The 16,869-nt window shown below is 37.5% G+C and overlaps 1 protein-coding gene across 1 annotated transcript; it reads right to left on the reverse strand.

The window, feature by feature from the left end:
- Window positions 1–14,269: 14,269 nt before the first annotated feature.
- Window positions 14,270–15,498, reverse strand: LOC111597288. The gene has a single exon (XM_023311904.1). The coding sequence runs from the start codon at window positions 15,407–15,409 to the stop codon at window positions 14,387–14,389; it is 1,023 nt and encodes a 340-aa protein (XP_023167672.1). The 5' UTR covers window positions 15,410–15,498; the 3' UTR covers window positions 14,270–14,386.
- Between the last annotated feature and the right edge of the window lie 1,371 nt (window positions 15,499–16,869).

Genomic DNA, 16,869 nt, shown 5'->3' on the forward strand with positions numbered 1-16,869 from the left:
GCTCAGCTCTATTTTGCAGAACTTGTTTGGGAGCTAGTGTTGCCGTTAACGTCATCAGGTTAGAAGGCCGCAGCACGTTGGCATCGCGTGCTCGACATGTGCCGACTGTTATTACGTATACGCCAGCGCGGCCAACTGTGTAGAAATAAAACATTAAATTACGTAGGTCGCCAGTTGCCCATTGTTTCTGTCTCTGACTCTGTCTGTACGTGTGTGTGTGAGATTCCAACTGCGAGTCAGGCAGGTGTGGCACACACGTAGACCGCGCACGTAGCTGAAATTTTAAGCAATCAGCCAGGTAGCAGAGCAGACAGACAGATAGTCCGACGGCAGTGCAGGCTGACAGACGTTCGGAAAGGGCTTTCTGCTGGGGAGAATTTGGACCGCCTGCGGTTTCGCTCCGAAGTGGCCTTTAATAGTTTGCTGTCTGCAACTGCAACAGAATGTGGCATATATACATATATCTAGTAATGCCGCATGTTGAGTTGTGCGATTGTGGCGTGTGTGCTCGCAAAACCAAAGACCAGCTTAATGAAATAGCAAAGAAAATTGTGGCCGCTGCCACGGCAACATAAATGCCACTGCTGCAACACGAACTAAAATTGTAATTATGCAGCAATTGCGCTGACTGCTGACTGCCGAGAGCCGCATTACAAATGACCACAAGCGGCTTCCATAAAACGCGCATCCATAAAACTGTGGCTCCACTTCGGTTAAGTAATGACAAGTGAAATGAAATTATTATATTCCACATTGACCCGTGATGATTAGACATTCATGAATGGCTCCAAATGATTCTGCTTCGTTTACCACTCTGAAAAGTATTTTGCAAACATTTTTCACATTCTGCGCTCAGTTACTTACAAAGCTAATAAAAATGGTGTGAATCAAAGCTTCATGGGAAAGACAATTTTCCAGCGAATTATTATAACAGCTTCCCAGAATTAAGTTCACAATTTGAATATTGACGCTGATTGCAGATTTTGATGTGCTCGACGATGTTTGTTCTATGCCCTGAGATTTGAGGGTATAATGGTTTTGTGAAAATTTATGTAACAGGAGGAAGGGGGTGTAGCGGACCTCGTCAAGCTGTATCTATATAGCCATGTCCGTCTGTCCGAGTTCGTAATCTTGAAGATTGATATTTACTTTCGTAAGCTTATCATTTTGATCGATTTTATTATCGATAAAAATCGATCTTATTACTTTGTTTTTTAGGCTTTGCTTGAATACTGTAAGTCTGGAGTCTTTAGATTGATCAAGTAAGTTTCTCTAGTGAATGCAATGATTGAGTATATTTTTAATTTTGTATACTAGAGAATGGTGCTTTGGCAAATATACATGATTAATATTTATATCAAGCTCTGAAAATTTGAATAAAAAAGCTCATCTAGAGCAAAATTATTTAACAATTAAGTTCTTATAGTAAAGCCCATACTGAAGTCGGGGCGCAGTCGCTGCGCAGTCAGCAGAACGTGTGCTTATGTGTGTGCAAGTGTGTGTGCAATAGTTGTTTACAATGTATGCATAAAAGGATTGTAGAATGATTGAAATTATAGATCTTCGCAGGATTCAGGGTATCTACTAGTCGAGTCATCGCGACTAGAGCACTCCTACTTGATTTTGTACATAATTTTGTTTGTCATCATTACATAAATGTATGCCAAATAAACGGATGCGCGTTTTTTATATTAAAATGTGTTCTATTTCCAACTCCTTTTTCAGAAAAAAAAATACACCTATACACATACACCCACACACACACACACACTCGCAAACAAGGCATTGATTTGTATTGGAAAACAGTGTGCCACATGCGAAGGGGAGCGCTCGTGTAAGCAACAATTGCCAATATTTCAATGCGAGCTAAGACTTTTATATAGCCTTGGGAAAATGCAGAAGCTTAAATAAAATCCAAAGCAGCTGGCACGCAAGTAGCCACAAAGCATGGCTTAAAGACTATTTGGCCACAACTTTAAGGCAAAAAAACCCGTCGCAATAAAACTAAATGTGTATGTGTGTGTGTGTGGACGGGGGTATAGGACAAGCAACATTTGCATTGTATGTCTGTGTCTGTGTGCGTGTAATAACAGAACAAACAAACAATGGCAAGAAAACAAATATTAACAATGCCAATAAACATAAGTAAAGCACATACTGCGAAAAGTACCAAGAAATAATCCTCAAAATAATCATTATGGCCATAAGGAGGCGTTGCCGGAGAACCAGAGCCATGGCCGACACAAGCTATGTAAAAATTGCAATGGGCTATCAAAAACAAGCAGAACAACATGAAAATGGACAAAACTGAAATATGTCCACATCCTTGGCCAAGCACTTTGGGTGTATTAGTGCCCCGAGCCACAGTGTTTATCTTAGCATCTATGTACTCGCATTAGGCAACCACATACCAGATATTTTAGCATACACACACGTGTACACACACCCACACACTCCCACTTCTGCTGAGCCAGACAGCGAGACATGGCTAAGCCCAAAAGGATAATCGGCAAAGATTTAATGGTATTTTTATGTTAGCAAAAGGATTTTTAATTGCTTATACGGGGATTCCCCGCATCCAGCTCGTCGACTCGAGTCTCCTTGGGCTACTTATATACGTGTGACAGGTGTATCGCAAATTAGACAAGAATTAGCAGGAGCCGCAGACGCAAAAGGCAGGCCACATTTGCTCCAAAAATTGATGATAGCCCAGGGCATTCAAATGCTGTGTTAATTAGTTTTGTGTCGTTTTAGGCTTGAGGTTATATATTTAATAGCAGATTCCAGCTTGATTGATAGACTTGCAGCAAAAAGCTTGATTAATGTGTGGGCAATTGGCAACGCCAAGGTAAGCTGCACTATATATAAATGCCAATCAATAAGCAAGTTTATTTAATTTACGCAAAATTGTAGCATATGCCAAATATATATATATGTATATTTATTATATATATATATATATATATATAAATAAATATACATATATATATATATTTGGCATATGCTACAATTTTGCGTAAATTAAATAAACTTGATTATTGATTGGCATATATATATATATATACATATATATATATATATATATATATATCAGCAAGTCCTACATGAACTACAGAAAAACAGAATTAACAAATTTAGTTGAAATATCAATTGCATTCATATTTTGTTGAGTGGAAAGCAAAATTGTTTCGTATTAGAAATATTTTATTACAAATAACTCTTTTGTTCATAAAAATAGTAGTGCACTACACAAAACATAAAATAAATGAAAATGTACTTTTTTTTGTAAAAATTTAAAATTATGCCTAATTTTTGTTTAACATGAAATGCAAAGAAGAGAATTACGCAAAATTCCCATTACTTTCGGTCTGAATTAATTTGTATTTGATGGTTATTAGAGGGATGCATTGAAAATTGAACATTCATAGAAATAGTAGTGCTGGATGTTAAAATTACATGCATACTATGGATTCACATACATATATATATTTTCAAAAATTTTCGCATACATACTCACAGTTTTTTTATATTTACTTCAAATCATGAGCCAAAAATATATTTTGTTTGATTACAACTCAGCTGAGAATCTATCAGACAAATCAAAGATGTAAGCTGCATTTAGCTCCCTGGCTTAAACGCTTTCCTCTATACGCTGCTCAACAAACAGTCAGTCAGTCAATCAAGCAATCCATCAATCAGTCCATCAGTCAAGACAAACAACTTCGTATACCAAGACCATACACCAACAACGATAATTCGAGCAGCAATAAATTATTTAACGAGAGTAAATTATATTTGGTTTCAATTGATTTTTCCTTGACTTCTGACTGCGCATCTTCTTGGAGTCTGTTGTCAACAAAGTTTTGATAAATGTCTTGTCAGTTGCATTAATGATTTTTCGCGATGCGAAACAAGTGTAAGTCAAGAGCAACTAGGCTAAAAAAATTCATAAATCAAGAAGATGCTCATTAATTCAGAACTTGACAATTGGTCAATGTTCACGATTTAAAATGCATTAAATAGCGTAAAAAAAGGCAAAAATGTTGGAATTATGTCAAACAGAAAATGAAAAAATGAAATAATGAAACTGGCCGCGCGAAGTTCGGTGTCCCGGTCATGTCCTGGCCGCGAAAATGATTAATGATAAATTATTTAAGGAACGTTGACAGCAAATAAAATAACAGCGCGCCACGGCAAGGCAGGTGGAATATTTACGAGCATTTAATGTATTTAAAATGTTATTACAGTGCACAGCGCCTGGCTCTGCGCCGAGCACTTGATGACCCCAAAACAATATAAAGCATAAAAGGAAATAAATTATGAATATTAAGTTGCTCGACAAAGAACAAAAGTCAATTGCTCAACTTCATTGATGGGCTCCAAAGCTGACTTTGCCGCATGGCACTTGGAAGCTTAACGGCTTAGAAAATGCCAACCACCAAGCACCACCCATCAGCCAGCAGCCAGCAGCCAGCAGCCATCAGCCCCTAGACACTAGCACAAGCAACGCTTACGGACAGCAAATGCCATAAGTTTGATAAGACTGTCCGTTCAGCTATGATTCGAAATATACCCGAGGGTACCAAATGCTTATGCAATTGGATTCAATTTTGCTATCTTTCGATTTAAGCATTTCAACAGCATAGAAATCTCTGACCCCTGTGTGGGTCTATGTGTGGGTGTGTGTGTGTGTATTCTGTGCTCTTGCTGTTGTAGCATGCAGTCTTCTTTGCTAGCATTTATGGTTTCGTTTATCAAATACCGGCCGCAAGATTTTTGGAGCTCTAACCAAATGCCTGTCGGCCCCTTCTCTCGTTCACCCTCCTTCACAAACTGTTTACGAAATTTGAAACAAATCTGTTAGGCTATGCATTTTTAAAGCTTCCATTTACGGAAATTTTGCAATTTTTGCAACTGGACCCCAGATGGCACTTTGGTGCACGAAAGGTCAGACAGTTTTCAAAAGTGTATATCAATAGTTCAATTATGCTAAAGATCTCGTTACCATTTTTTTTATATATGTATAAATTTTGTTAAAAGCACTTTCATTTCGATATGAGTAAAAAATGTTTTCATGGAATTTAGGATAAAGTAAATATTTGGCGTACCATAAATCTGCTTATATACTTGGAAATCTAGATGCTTAATATTTAAGATATATATATATATATATATATATTTTCGACATAAAGTTAAACTCTGTTTGGATTATTATTATTATTATTATTATTATTTTTATTATTATTATTATTATTATTATTATTATTTTTTTTTTTATTATTATTATTATTATTATTACTATTATTTTTATTATTATTATTATTATTATTATTATTATTATTAATTTTATTATTATTATTATTTTTAGTATACTCAATCAAATCTCAAATCTCATATGTAAACATAATAAATATTTAAGTTTCTGAATAACTTATTTTACGGTATTTACAAGTCGAGCACTTCCACCGAAAGCACTTCTGATTGTTTAAATATGCAGTCAGCTATTCGAATCAAATTTTATTGCATGCGCGCTCGATTTCCGGCTCAGTTGATATAGCTATGGCATTACTTTTATGCTTTGAACTCATTGATTTGTTACGTAATTAGACACTTTCGCTGGCAATGGGATGCCTTTAAGTAAATCATAATGATGTACATATGTTTGCTGATAAGCTTTACAAAAGCTTCAAGCTCAGCAGCTCAATTGCTTGTAAAGTAAGGATTTAATTGAGCTTACCTTTTGCACACATCTAAATGCTATGAAAATCTTATGGTAACCATAAAATGCACAATTGTTGAACCGTCAATGGGGCACGCAAAATTCAGAGCACATAAAAATAACACAGACAACGTAGCCAAAGAGACAGTCCGACGGAGGCAAAGGCAAAGGCAAAGGCGATGGCGAAGGCAAAGGCAGCGCAAGCGAAGCTAATTTCATCTAAGTGGGTAAAAGAAATGCTGAGACTTTCTGCAGCAATGCCAGCCCAATTCCAGTAGTAATCCCCCCAGCAACCAGTGCGCAATGCTCAGCTTTTCTGCGTCTTCTTCTTTGTTTTTTTTTGTCATATTTGTTTTGCCTGAATTTTACTGCTAACTGGGGAGCGGCACAAGCCGGCTGTAACTTCAAAAGAAACCAAGAGCAAAAACAACCCAAACAAATGACAAACAATAAAAATCGAGTATACGCATTGGTTACTTAAAGGATCAGCGCGTGTGTCCCGAAGCGTGTGGCAGCGCTTTAAGTGCTTGGCTGCCCGTTAAAGTGATTGCAGCATAATTTCCAAAAACCTAAACATTTCCGGTGCACATAATTACGCGCATAACGAGGCTGCGCATAAAATCTCAAGTGAAAATAAAACTGAGCCTAGCAAATTCAAAAAAATAAAAAGTCCAATGTCTTTGTATATATATGTATATATATATATATATATATATATATATATATATTAATATATATTGTAGCTGGCGCATGTGGCGCTGCGATAAAAAACTGCCTGTTAATGTTTGCGCTCGCCACGTGGCCGCGCTGCCTGGTACAATTGTCCTGCGGGACGCCGTGTGTGCGCCGCGGCCAGTTTGCTGGGGCTTATGGCCGGCCCATTATGGACAACTGCAATGGCGACAATAACGTGCCGTTGATGTTTCACACCTGAGACACATTTTCGTACCACCCTGGCAGCCGAACAGGTGGTTGGCGCAGCGCCCAAAAGTGTGCTATTAAAATTGACTGCGCTATAGCCGCATACATATACACAGAAACATGCATAGACATGTCTATATACGCGTGTACACGTGTATATGTATGTGTTTAGACTTAAGCTCGGCGGCTGAAGTGTTGCCAAACTGGCAAATGCAGCACAAATTTTGCGGTTTTGTGGTTATCCTTTTAAGATGCCAACAGCAACAACAATAACAAGGATTCGCTTGTTAGGCGTAAAATATGTTTATTTTGCAGATTTTATTTGCAAAGGGTATTTAATAAATAAATTTACATGTGATTCAGCGCTTTGTATGGCGCAGCAGCTGGCAAATTGACACGCTTTGAATTAATGTTAATTTCTTTGTTGGATTTTTGGGACTTTTGCAATTTTGCCATCTGAATAGGGCAGTGCCAATAATTTCGAATTACTTGTAGAAGGTATAAAGACTGTTAACGGTTTTTGCAAGCTTTTGGCTACGGAAATTTCTCAGAAAAAATAAGAGTTCACATATTGGGACTCGGTTTATTTATGTTTAATATTTAAGGTTTACTCTTTGTACTTGACAAAGCCTTAAAGAGGGAGGACAAAGCGCTCAAACTGTATTAAATTTGTTTAGCTTTAAATAGTTTTTATATTTGCTAGATTAAATTAAATTTTCATAAATTTCAGGTGGCAGAAACATTCATGGTTTGAATATAGTAAAGAGCATATTTAAGCCTATACAAAATATGAAATTAATAATTTAAATACTCTTTAAGTCAAGCTTGCATTAACTTTGTTGAGTTTAACTTAAGTTAAAGCAAATCAGTATCTGGTGAAAATATTTCATTCGAAAATTTGTTCAAGATATTTGACTCTGGAAGTTTTTTAAGCATTTTAAGCAGTAATTTTTAAAGTAATTTTTTAACAAGTTATACAAAATAAAGGTTGAAAGTCTTAAAGCCAAGTCTTTTGCCTGCATTATTTTTTCCAGTTTTTTTCAGTTGAATCCAAGCAAATTAATGTTATTTTTAGTTATTTTTATATCAATAATTTTTTTTTATTATTTTCGGGCTACTTAAATCAAATATATAAGTAGTTTTATTAATACAAAATATAAAGGTCTCACTTAATACACTTTGAAAAGTCTTAAAGCCAAGTCTTAGGGGTATACCACATTTTCTCCGCTTTAAGCTCAATCTAAATAAATTCCGCGATTATTCAACTTAGATTTGAGGCGAGCAATTTATGCCCATTATGCAAGTGGCAAGACTTTTAAGAACAGGTTTTCGTGCCTCGGCGTAATTAGCCTAAGCACACAAAATGATTTCGTGTATGCCGCTGGCATTTCGCCAATCAAATTGAGCATAAATCTAAACAAAATTCTAGGCTCACTTGGCTGGCAGTTGGGGCTACTTGAGCCGGGGGCCGGGCTGGCTGAGTTTAATTAAACCTGAGCAGCGCGAAATTTAAGCGTTTAATTGAAAAACTTTAAACGGCATTTGTCCCCGAGAGAATATAAACGACACTTTTTAGTTGAGAGCCGGGTGGTAGGTGTTGGGTGCTGGCGGTTGGTAAAAGGCATTCCACTGGCATCTAATAATGCCACAAGCGGCAACTTTGACGCAAAGTCAAACGAGAATTTTTGAGCGACAGTTTTTGGTCGCTGCCTGGAAAATAAATTTGCGACACTGAGCAAAGTTATCAAGAGCCAACAATATGGCTCCCAGGCAGCCGAACTGGCAGGCGAGCGGGTGGGCTGGCTGGCAGGCAGCGAAAATTATGGCACTTGATAGTTGGCAGACAGTGGAGGTGCAGCATTAAAATCACTCATACGCACCGTGAGCTGGGAAAAGCGACTAACATCAGTTCTTGCTGGCAGTTGCTCTGGGAGCAGCATTAATTGACACGTGATAATTTAATTAACGTGGCTCCAAACGTGGCCAGAGTCAGTGCTAAGCGTCATCATCGCCATAGCCAACACCATCGATGGCAGCATCAGTACCAGCATCAGTGCCATCATCAGCATCAGCATCAGCAGCGCCAGTGGCAGTGGCAGTGCCAGTGCCGGTGCCAAAGCAAAAGCTAAAGAAACATCGCAGGCTTTTTTTTCCCAGCGAGTCTGCTAATTGGGTCAGCTTTGTGGGCTGGGACCGGGCATGGCCAGCATTGTTTGCGCCATGCCATTGGCCACAGGCGCTACCCATTGGCACGGCTCTGCCATCGTACGCAGTTCTGTTGAGTGTCTTTTAATTACAGTGTGCGGCGCTTGTTGGCAAAAGGGATTTTCTTGTTGTTTGCCGATGACGCACCGTCACAGTTTTCCACTTGGCTACGTTTCAGAGCGGCAATGTATGCAGAGATAATTGACATCAGCTCAACGCTGAACAGCGCGTTTTGAGACCTTCAGCCTCAGTTGCCCCGCACTCAACGCATTTATCATAAACTACATGTGCCTTGAATCAACTTCAACTTGCCCTCAAACTTCAGGCGGGTCTTGTTTAGCAGCTGCGCCAAGCACCACTTGTATCCTTCTCTAAACTTTGTGAACTAACTGACTACATCCACGTTGCCAATACAGTGTAACTGTTGTGTATTACTTACGCATGATTTCAAGTAATTTGCATTATATTAGATGCTAGCATGACGAAATAATTTCATGCAGATTTCATCAGGAAATTATACTATCGTGAAAAGTTGAGGAAAACCTAAATTTAAGTTAGCTTCATATAGTATATATTTTTGTAAATATATTATTTAAAATTTATATATTTATTATATATAGATATTATTTAAATTATTTAGTAAGAGCCAAGTTAATGAAAGATAAAAGGGGATAGGGAAGGGGATTTTAGATAGGCTAGAGAGTAGAGTGATTTTAAAGTGGGGAGAAATTAGAAAGCAATTAGAATATATAAATTATATATATAAACTTTAAGGTTATAGGGTTCTAATTTGAGTCTAATTAAAGCTTATTGCAATGCCTAATTACTTTGAGATAATAAGTATTAACAAAGTGTTTCTCCTTTGACCTCAATTTTCACTGCAGCAGCTACAGAAACTTGTCTTTAAGAATCATGTCAATTTACTTGAAGGGCACAAAAAGGGTCAACAGCATAATCAAAGTGGGCAAATTTTTAAGATCCACTTAAATCAGTGAGAATTGCATAAGTAGTTAGATGCTCAGAAAGACAACTTTGTAGCTAATAAAAACATAAATAAACATATATATTTATATACATAAACGTATATATATATAGTATATATTGTGAATAAATAGAAATACTGAAAATTCGAAATTATTCAAATTTATTTATTAAAACATAAACTAATTAAAAACCCGTGGCATAATTTGCACAATATTTAAATTGTGCTTATTTAATTTAATTCAATGGAAACCTGAGAGTTTTTATCATCTCTACAGCTGTCATAACATTAATTAAGTTTATTTGTACTTAAAAATAAATGGTCAAATGTAAATTTGTATAGCTTTAGGGGTTGGCATCTGCCGTTGTTTCTATGCAATTTTGATGGCTCTATTTAGTTATAATTGCATTTGGAGGGATTTTCTAGTTTATATTTTTTGCTGTTGCTGTTGCCGCGCTGAGCTTTAGTGTTTTCAGTTTTGCTACTCTTCGCATTATGCCAAACAACAGACTAAGTTTGCTATTATTTTATGCACGTAGCTTTAATGTTCTTAAAAATACCATCACGCGCTGATTAGCTGAATCTTAAACTCCATAAACATAGTTCTGTTATTATAATTAGAAAAATATAGATGATGGAAAAGATTGTTATCTTAATGATTGAGAAACATTCCATGGAGTAATGAAACGCCCTGATTAGAAGGCGTTAGCTCTGCAAACGCGCTCGCTATCTGTTGCATGATATTCTTTAATAACGCCTCATTTTTAATAACCTTAAGCTATATTTATGCGATTAAGAGTATAAACTTTGTCAACCAGCAGCGACGCGCGAAAATATACTATGAATATTGACCTACTTTAACAGTGGCCTAAGCTGAGCAAATCCTAAACAAATAATTAATAATTTTTATATATATAACAGCTGAACTTTTTATAAAGAAGGATGAATTGTCATATTCTAAGCAGAATATATGGGTTTTGTTGTAATATATGTAACAGACGAAAGCATACATTGAGCATATGTATTCTTGATTAGATTCGAGTTAAATCAATCCAGGGCCATCTGTCTGCAAGGCTTAGGTCTTACATGTAGATCCTATTGCAAGATAGATTATCAAACTGCAGAAAGATTATCTTTTGAATACATACCAAAAGTAGGAAAAAGTGGTGTCGACCATAGCTTCATTCGTTGTTGTTTAATTTGTCTGCGAAACTATTTAGAAAGATATTTTTAGTACGGCAATTTAGCTGCTCTAGCCCACTGTGCTGCAGTCAGCCAAATGGGCTGAGGCGAAGTTAAGTGCCGCTTGAGCCATTTTAAATATAGACACTCAGTGACGCTCACATAAAAATTCTCATACGCATCATTGCCAACAAGCTCAGCTGCTCATGTTTCGTTCTTCGTCCTCATCTTCTGGCGCTCGCTGGCATTGTCAACCGACAATGCGGCTAGCGAGTGGCGGCTTGGCAAAAGTGGGGGAAAGGCGGACAGTAGCTGTTGCAATGTAAATATTAATAGCGCAAATTTTCTGTTGCACAACAGAAATATTGCGGATACATGCCCTGAATGGCATGCATGCATGTACGCCTGTTTGGCCGTGTCCGTATATGTATGTAAGCCCACTCATACCATGTAAGCAAATAACAGCGTGTGTCATTCGATGCTGATAGAGATGAGAAAAGCTTGACACGTCAAGATTATTTGATATCCAGTTACAAAAGAATATTTTCAAACAAATACGAATATATATATATATATATATATATATATATATATATATATATGTGAAGCAAGGTTTGTTTGATTAAACTGAATTGACATTTATTTTATATACTTTTACTCTCACTTACATTAGAAATATTTTCTGAGAATTTTATAATTAGCAGCGTCTATATATAAATGTAGATTTTAATCGAATGAAGTCCAACTCAAAATCTAAATTTAATTTTTCACTGGAAATCGAAAACAAAATCTAATTGAATTGGCTAAAAAAAATTTTGCAGGCAGACCCAGTCAAAAAGCATACATAAATGAAGTCAAGACCTTGCAGTAATATAGCCATATTTAGTAAATTCAAAATGTTGGCTACAAATCAAATTTTGGCCTCATCTAGTAGCAACATTTTATTTTAAATTAATATTAAAATGCCAAATGTGTGAAATATATGACAAGCCAAGGCTTGAATGTGGATAATATGACTTACAAAACTAATAAATAAATTCTGGAAACTGTAAATAAAGCCACAAATATTTTTTAATATCCATTCATGCAGTAAAATTACCTTTGAGTATTTTCGAAACTGTATTAAATAAGAAACAAATGTGGTCAGTTGAGAAATTGAGAAAATTAGCAAGTATATTTTTTTAAAATAAATAATTTAAGTTGAAGCTGTGTGCATCGATTATAAGATTTAAAACATTTCCGTGCCGCTCGACACGCGTTCATTTCTATCGCTCGCCTTTGTATGTGAAACACAAGTGCATCAACTTTTGTAAGTGAAAACTGATGTTTTTTTTTATATTTTTGTTGCATACTGAATTAAATTAATAAAGTTATACAACTTGTTTACACTTGCAACGTTATGTCTGTGTTCTTAATTTGAGTACAACAATTTATTCCTCATTTATTTTTTATTTTAATACGCATATTTATATGTACGGCTCGTTAATATTCACAAGTCTGTTTTTTTTTCACAGCAAATTAATTAACAAGCTTGAATAGTCCTTTTGAAATTTGCAGACATTGTAGACAATGCAAAACATAACTTTCAAGGTTGTGCAAATTTTTTAACATTTCAGAAAAGTGAAATAGAGAGAGAGATAGAGAGAGATGGTGTGAGGGAAGAGGGAGAGAGAGAGAGTGAGAAGAAGAGAGAGAAGTGCAGAGAAGGGGAGAAAAGGCTAGATTTATAAATCAAGAAGCGAGTGGAAATAGACAGATGAGAGAGAGACAGAGAGGCTGCTGAGAGAGGGAGAGATACTTAAGAACGTAAAAGCAATGCTGAGGCTATGCCACATCTGTACTTAGTAAAAATATAAAATAAAAGCCAAGCAAGAATGACTTTAACTAATTAAAGTCGTATAGCTCAATCTTCTTATGAAACTCTAATCTTAATCGCTGGATTTTAAAATGGTTGGATGCACTTGGCTCACATGCTCACAAGGCTACAAAGAACCTTATCGCTTTTGCTTAATTAACTTTTGCCGAAACTCAGAAAATTAGCCATGGCATGCAGGACAAAGCATGCAACTGACCAGTAATAAAAATCCACCAGGAACTGCCTCTGGGAGCGGAGGTAGGGCAGGAGGTCAGCAAATAGCGGCATAAGGTTTAATTAATGCCGGCATATGGTAATGAAGTGGCACAGTCTAGAAAAATGACTAGCTCTATTAAAATTTAATTAAATCCGTTTGAAACTTGCACCCAGAAGGCGTGGCAGCATATGCAGCCAATGCCAAAGACATGTGTTTCATGAGTTTGCAGTTGGCTGAATAAGTCAAAATATATTTGAAATTAAAAATTTAATTTAAGTCAAGTGTCATTTTTAGTAATTAGAAATAATTAAAGCGAACAACAGCCAATGTTAATATCACTGATATGATAATGCGACTCAATGCACTCTACTGGAAAATACTGATTAATTACTAATGCCCAGTTGAGTTTGAGCTGCCAAGCGACCAGAGCTGCGGCTGCTTGATTAAATTTTAGCTGCATGTGGTAATTATGACACCTCAACACACTTGACATACACACCCAACCGCACACACACACATACATCCACACACACACTAAGAGCAATAAGCCAATGCAATTGGATGAGTTGTCATTAAGCAGACGAGTTGAAGGCAACGTTTGAAATGTTGCACAATCAGCGCATTAAATAATTAAGTGCTTAATTAAATGGTGACCAGGAGAATGGCCAACAACAGTGGCTGTCTGTGGAAGGCAATATAATATCCTGATTGTATTTCAGTCCTTCTCTATCGCCGTCTCTCCCGCTGTCGGACCTTCGACTAATTTTTGTATTGTGTTTCGTGTGCTAATGGCGCATACAAATGCGACCAGCTAGTGGCATGAGATGAGCAGCAGGACATTATCTGTTGGTCATCTAGTGGAAATGGTAATGCCATGCGCATGCACATCACGTGCGGCCTCAAATTTGTAATGAAAATTAAATAAGAGTCGAATAAATGGAGTAAATGGCGGCATTTGTTGCGCTAGTTTGTTGTCCAGCCTGTTGCATGTCTCATGGATACGCCCATTAACTTGTATAGCGATTAGCCCCAAGCGATTATTGATGTTCAGCGGGGAGTATCGAGATATGGAGATACCGTCTACGAAGTCAGCTAATGACCGTAATTAATTATAAGCGCCACAATGAAAGGCTCATCAGAAGCAGGTATTAATGAGACAGCTTCCGTAGTCAAATTGTAATTTTCTGATGCATGTTGTACACGTTTATTCGAATGCTATTTATATATTTCCTTTTGGAATTTGGAAAACTGGAATGCGAGATATTTTAGATAGCATAGATTAAATTAAGTTCACATAGTTTAATATCAATCTGAAATGATCGAACTATGGCTAATGGGAGACTCCGTTGACGAACTGGTCGATTTGAGAACTGGTTTTTTGGCTCGCGCATTTTTGGTCGAGTTGGCGCAACTCTTGGCTCCCCTCATCCGTGGCACACTGTCCATGATGTAGACGTCTTGAACCTGTTTAAGTGCCGCATGCAACTCCTTCTGACTGCTATGCCGCATTGGGGGATTTTTGGGGTCCTCATAGATGATGAGCTCAATGGGTATGCCAAGCTTGGGGTACGATGTTGACGCCGATTTGCTCATGCTCATAAAGTTCTTCACCTCCGAGTCACGTAGCAGCAGATAGTTGTCCTCGCTTGGCAGGAACTCGCTGGGATTCTGAGACTGAGTATAGTCGCGCACCACACGAATAACACTACGAGAATTCAGATAGTAACGATCATAGATGGTGAGTGTGTAGTAGAGTTTTCGCGTTGTCTTCGGTGCGACTAGCCAAAATACGTAGATGCCGGACTTGCTTGCATTTATGGAGGCCAGCTGGGTTTCCAGATGCTTATCTTTGAGCTGGGCATACCAGGTGGTGCGGCAAACCATCAGCATTATGGGCAGATAGTTATCGAATCGATGATGTTCGTTAATCAGGGCGGAGTTGGGATTGCTCAGATAGCTATGTCCCGGCTGCGTCGCGATTTGTCCTTTCACTCCGCCATACATGAGTGTGGCCAAGCAGTCGTTAACACAAAAATCAAAATTACTGGGATCGAAGCTCATTATAAGAGGCTTGTGCTCGTAGATCTCTGAGCTGGTGGTTCCAACAGCGTTCACATGCTTGTGCAGCATGTGCATCATCAAGTTTGACGGGAACACGATCTCGTTGCACTTGCCGACTGGACAGCTGCCTGGCACCCGGGACAGTTGTCGTACAGCTGCTCGTTGCTCCAAAATCTTCGTCTCATTGTCTTTGGTTTCTTTTAATTTCTGTTCCATTTTTTTTTCATTTTCTTCTTGCATCTGCTTTGTCACTTTATCTCTAGGCATGATGACGGATTGAATTTAATTTAATTAACATATCTTAAAAATGAAGCTTTGAACTAAAGTATTTTAGTTGAACTAACGAAAGTTCCAATAACACTGAAGCACGGAGCATAGCAAGCTAGACGGAATCAAAATCCATTCTCATTTACCCACTTTTTTTTTTTAATGTTATTTTTATAGAATAATTAATTATTTTTGAAGAAGGCCGCATAAATCTATTGCCAACAGTTGACCTCAGGCCAGACTGAAGGCCTCTGTTTTAGTTAGTCTGTTTTGGTGCTTTATCATTGTGTTGTTGTGGCTTGTTTATTTTTCTCACTTGAAGTTTTCTTTTGAACAGTCGGCGTCAAGTTTTGGAAAGAATGAAATGAAAATTGGATTGGACTGCGAGTACAAAGAGCAAAAATGGTTGGCATTCAAAACCATTTAGAGAGGTGCGCGGGTAATTTAAAAAGTTTGTGCATGGCCGCCAAACAGACAGCAAACAGAATCGAGTCGAGCCGAAACGAGCAGAGCACTTCAATTTAAACTTTTGGCCACTCGCAAGTTGCTTTTCTGGCAGAGACTGGAAAGATGTAGCGTAAAATTAGACGAGTATGACAGCAGCACTTTGCTGTTGTTGTTGTTAGGCCTTGGCTTAGCGCATCTAATTTTGGCTGAATGCCGCCTGCTAGCAAAAAGGGTCGCGTCCGACTTCAATTAATGAAAGTAAATTAATTGCTTCACTAATCGCCTTTGATTAGCCAACTATACAAAATAAAAGAAGAGAAAGGTATGTAATTGTGTATGTATATGAGTGAAACTACATAATATTGGCTTGAGTTACGGTAATCGCATTACTTCTTGGCCGGGCAATGTGCACGATCCGTGTCCCACTTGGCCAAAACATGTCCAATTTTTGATGTGGGTGCGTGGCACCTATATCTCAATTTGACCACAAAAGCCAGCACTCTAATGCCATGAGCTGCAAAAAGGTCGGCGCTTCCCTTTTCAAATTAGGTTCAATTCGCTTAGCTCCGAACTTTGCAACTGAATTCAATTCACAAACATTTTCACACACACTCACGCAAATTACAGCAGTGTCAATAGTTCTAAATTTTTCTTTTCGCTTTGGCCTGCATCGCCTCTAACTTTATCGAGACTTTGAAGTGAGCTGAATAGGTGCGTGTCTAATTTGGGACTGCTCTCTAGCTTTGACAGTTCCGAGTCGCCGGCCGTAAAATTGAGAGTTGCCCACTTTTGGGTTGGAAAAAATGTAAATGGGAAACGCAAACGGAAACATGAGTATGCATGGCCAAGGCAAAAATAAAATGCCATTGCTGAAAGGGCAATTTAAGACAAGTCAAGTATGCTCGAATAGCAGGTGAAGTATTCCAAGAATTTTTCTGCTGACAATTTGCATATTGACGGCAAATAGCACTCGACGCACATATAAAATGCATGCAAAGGGCTTTTTATTGAAT

This window comes from Drosophila hydei, unplaced genomic scaffold, assembly GCF_003285905.1.
Source record: "Drosophila hydei strain 15085-1641.00,03,60 unplaced genomic scaffold, DhydRS2 tig00000001-arrow-pilon, whole genome shotgun sequence".
Taxonomy (NCBI): domain Eukaryota; kingdom Metazoa; phylum Arthropoda; class Insecta; order Diptera; family Drosophilidae; genus Drosophila; species Drosophila hydei.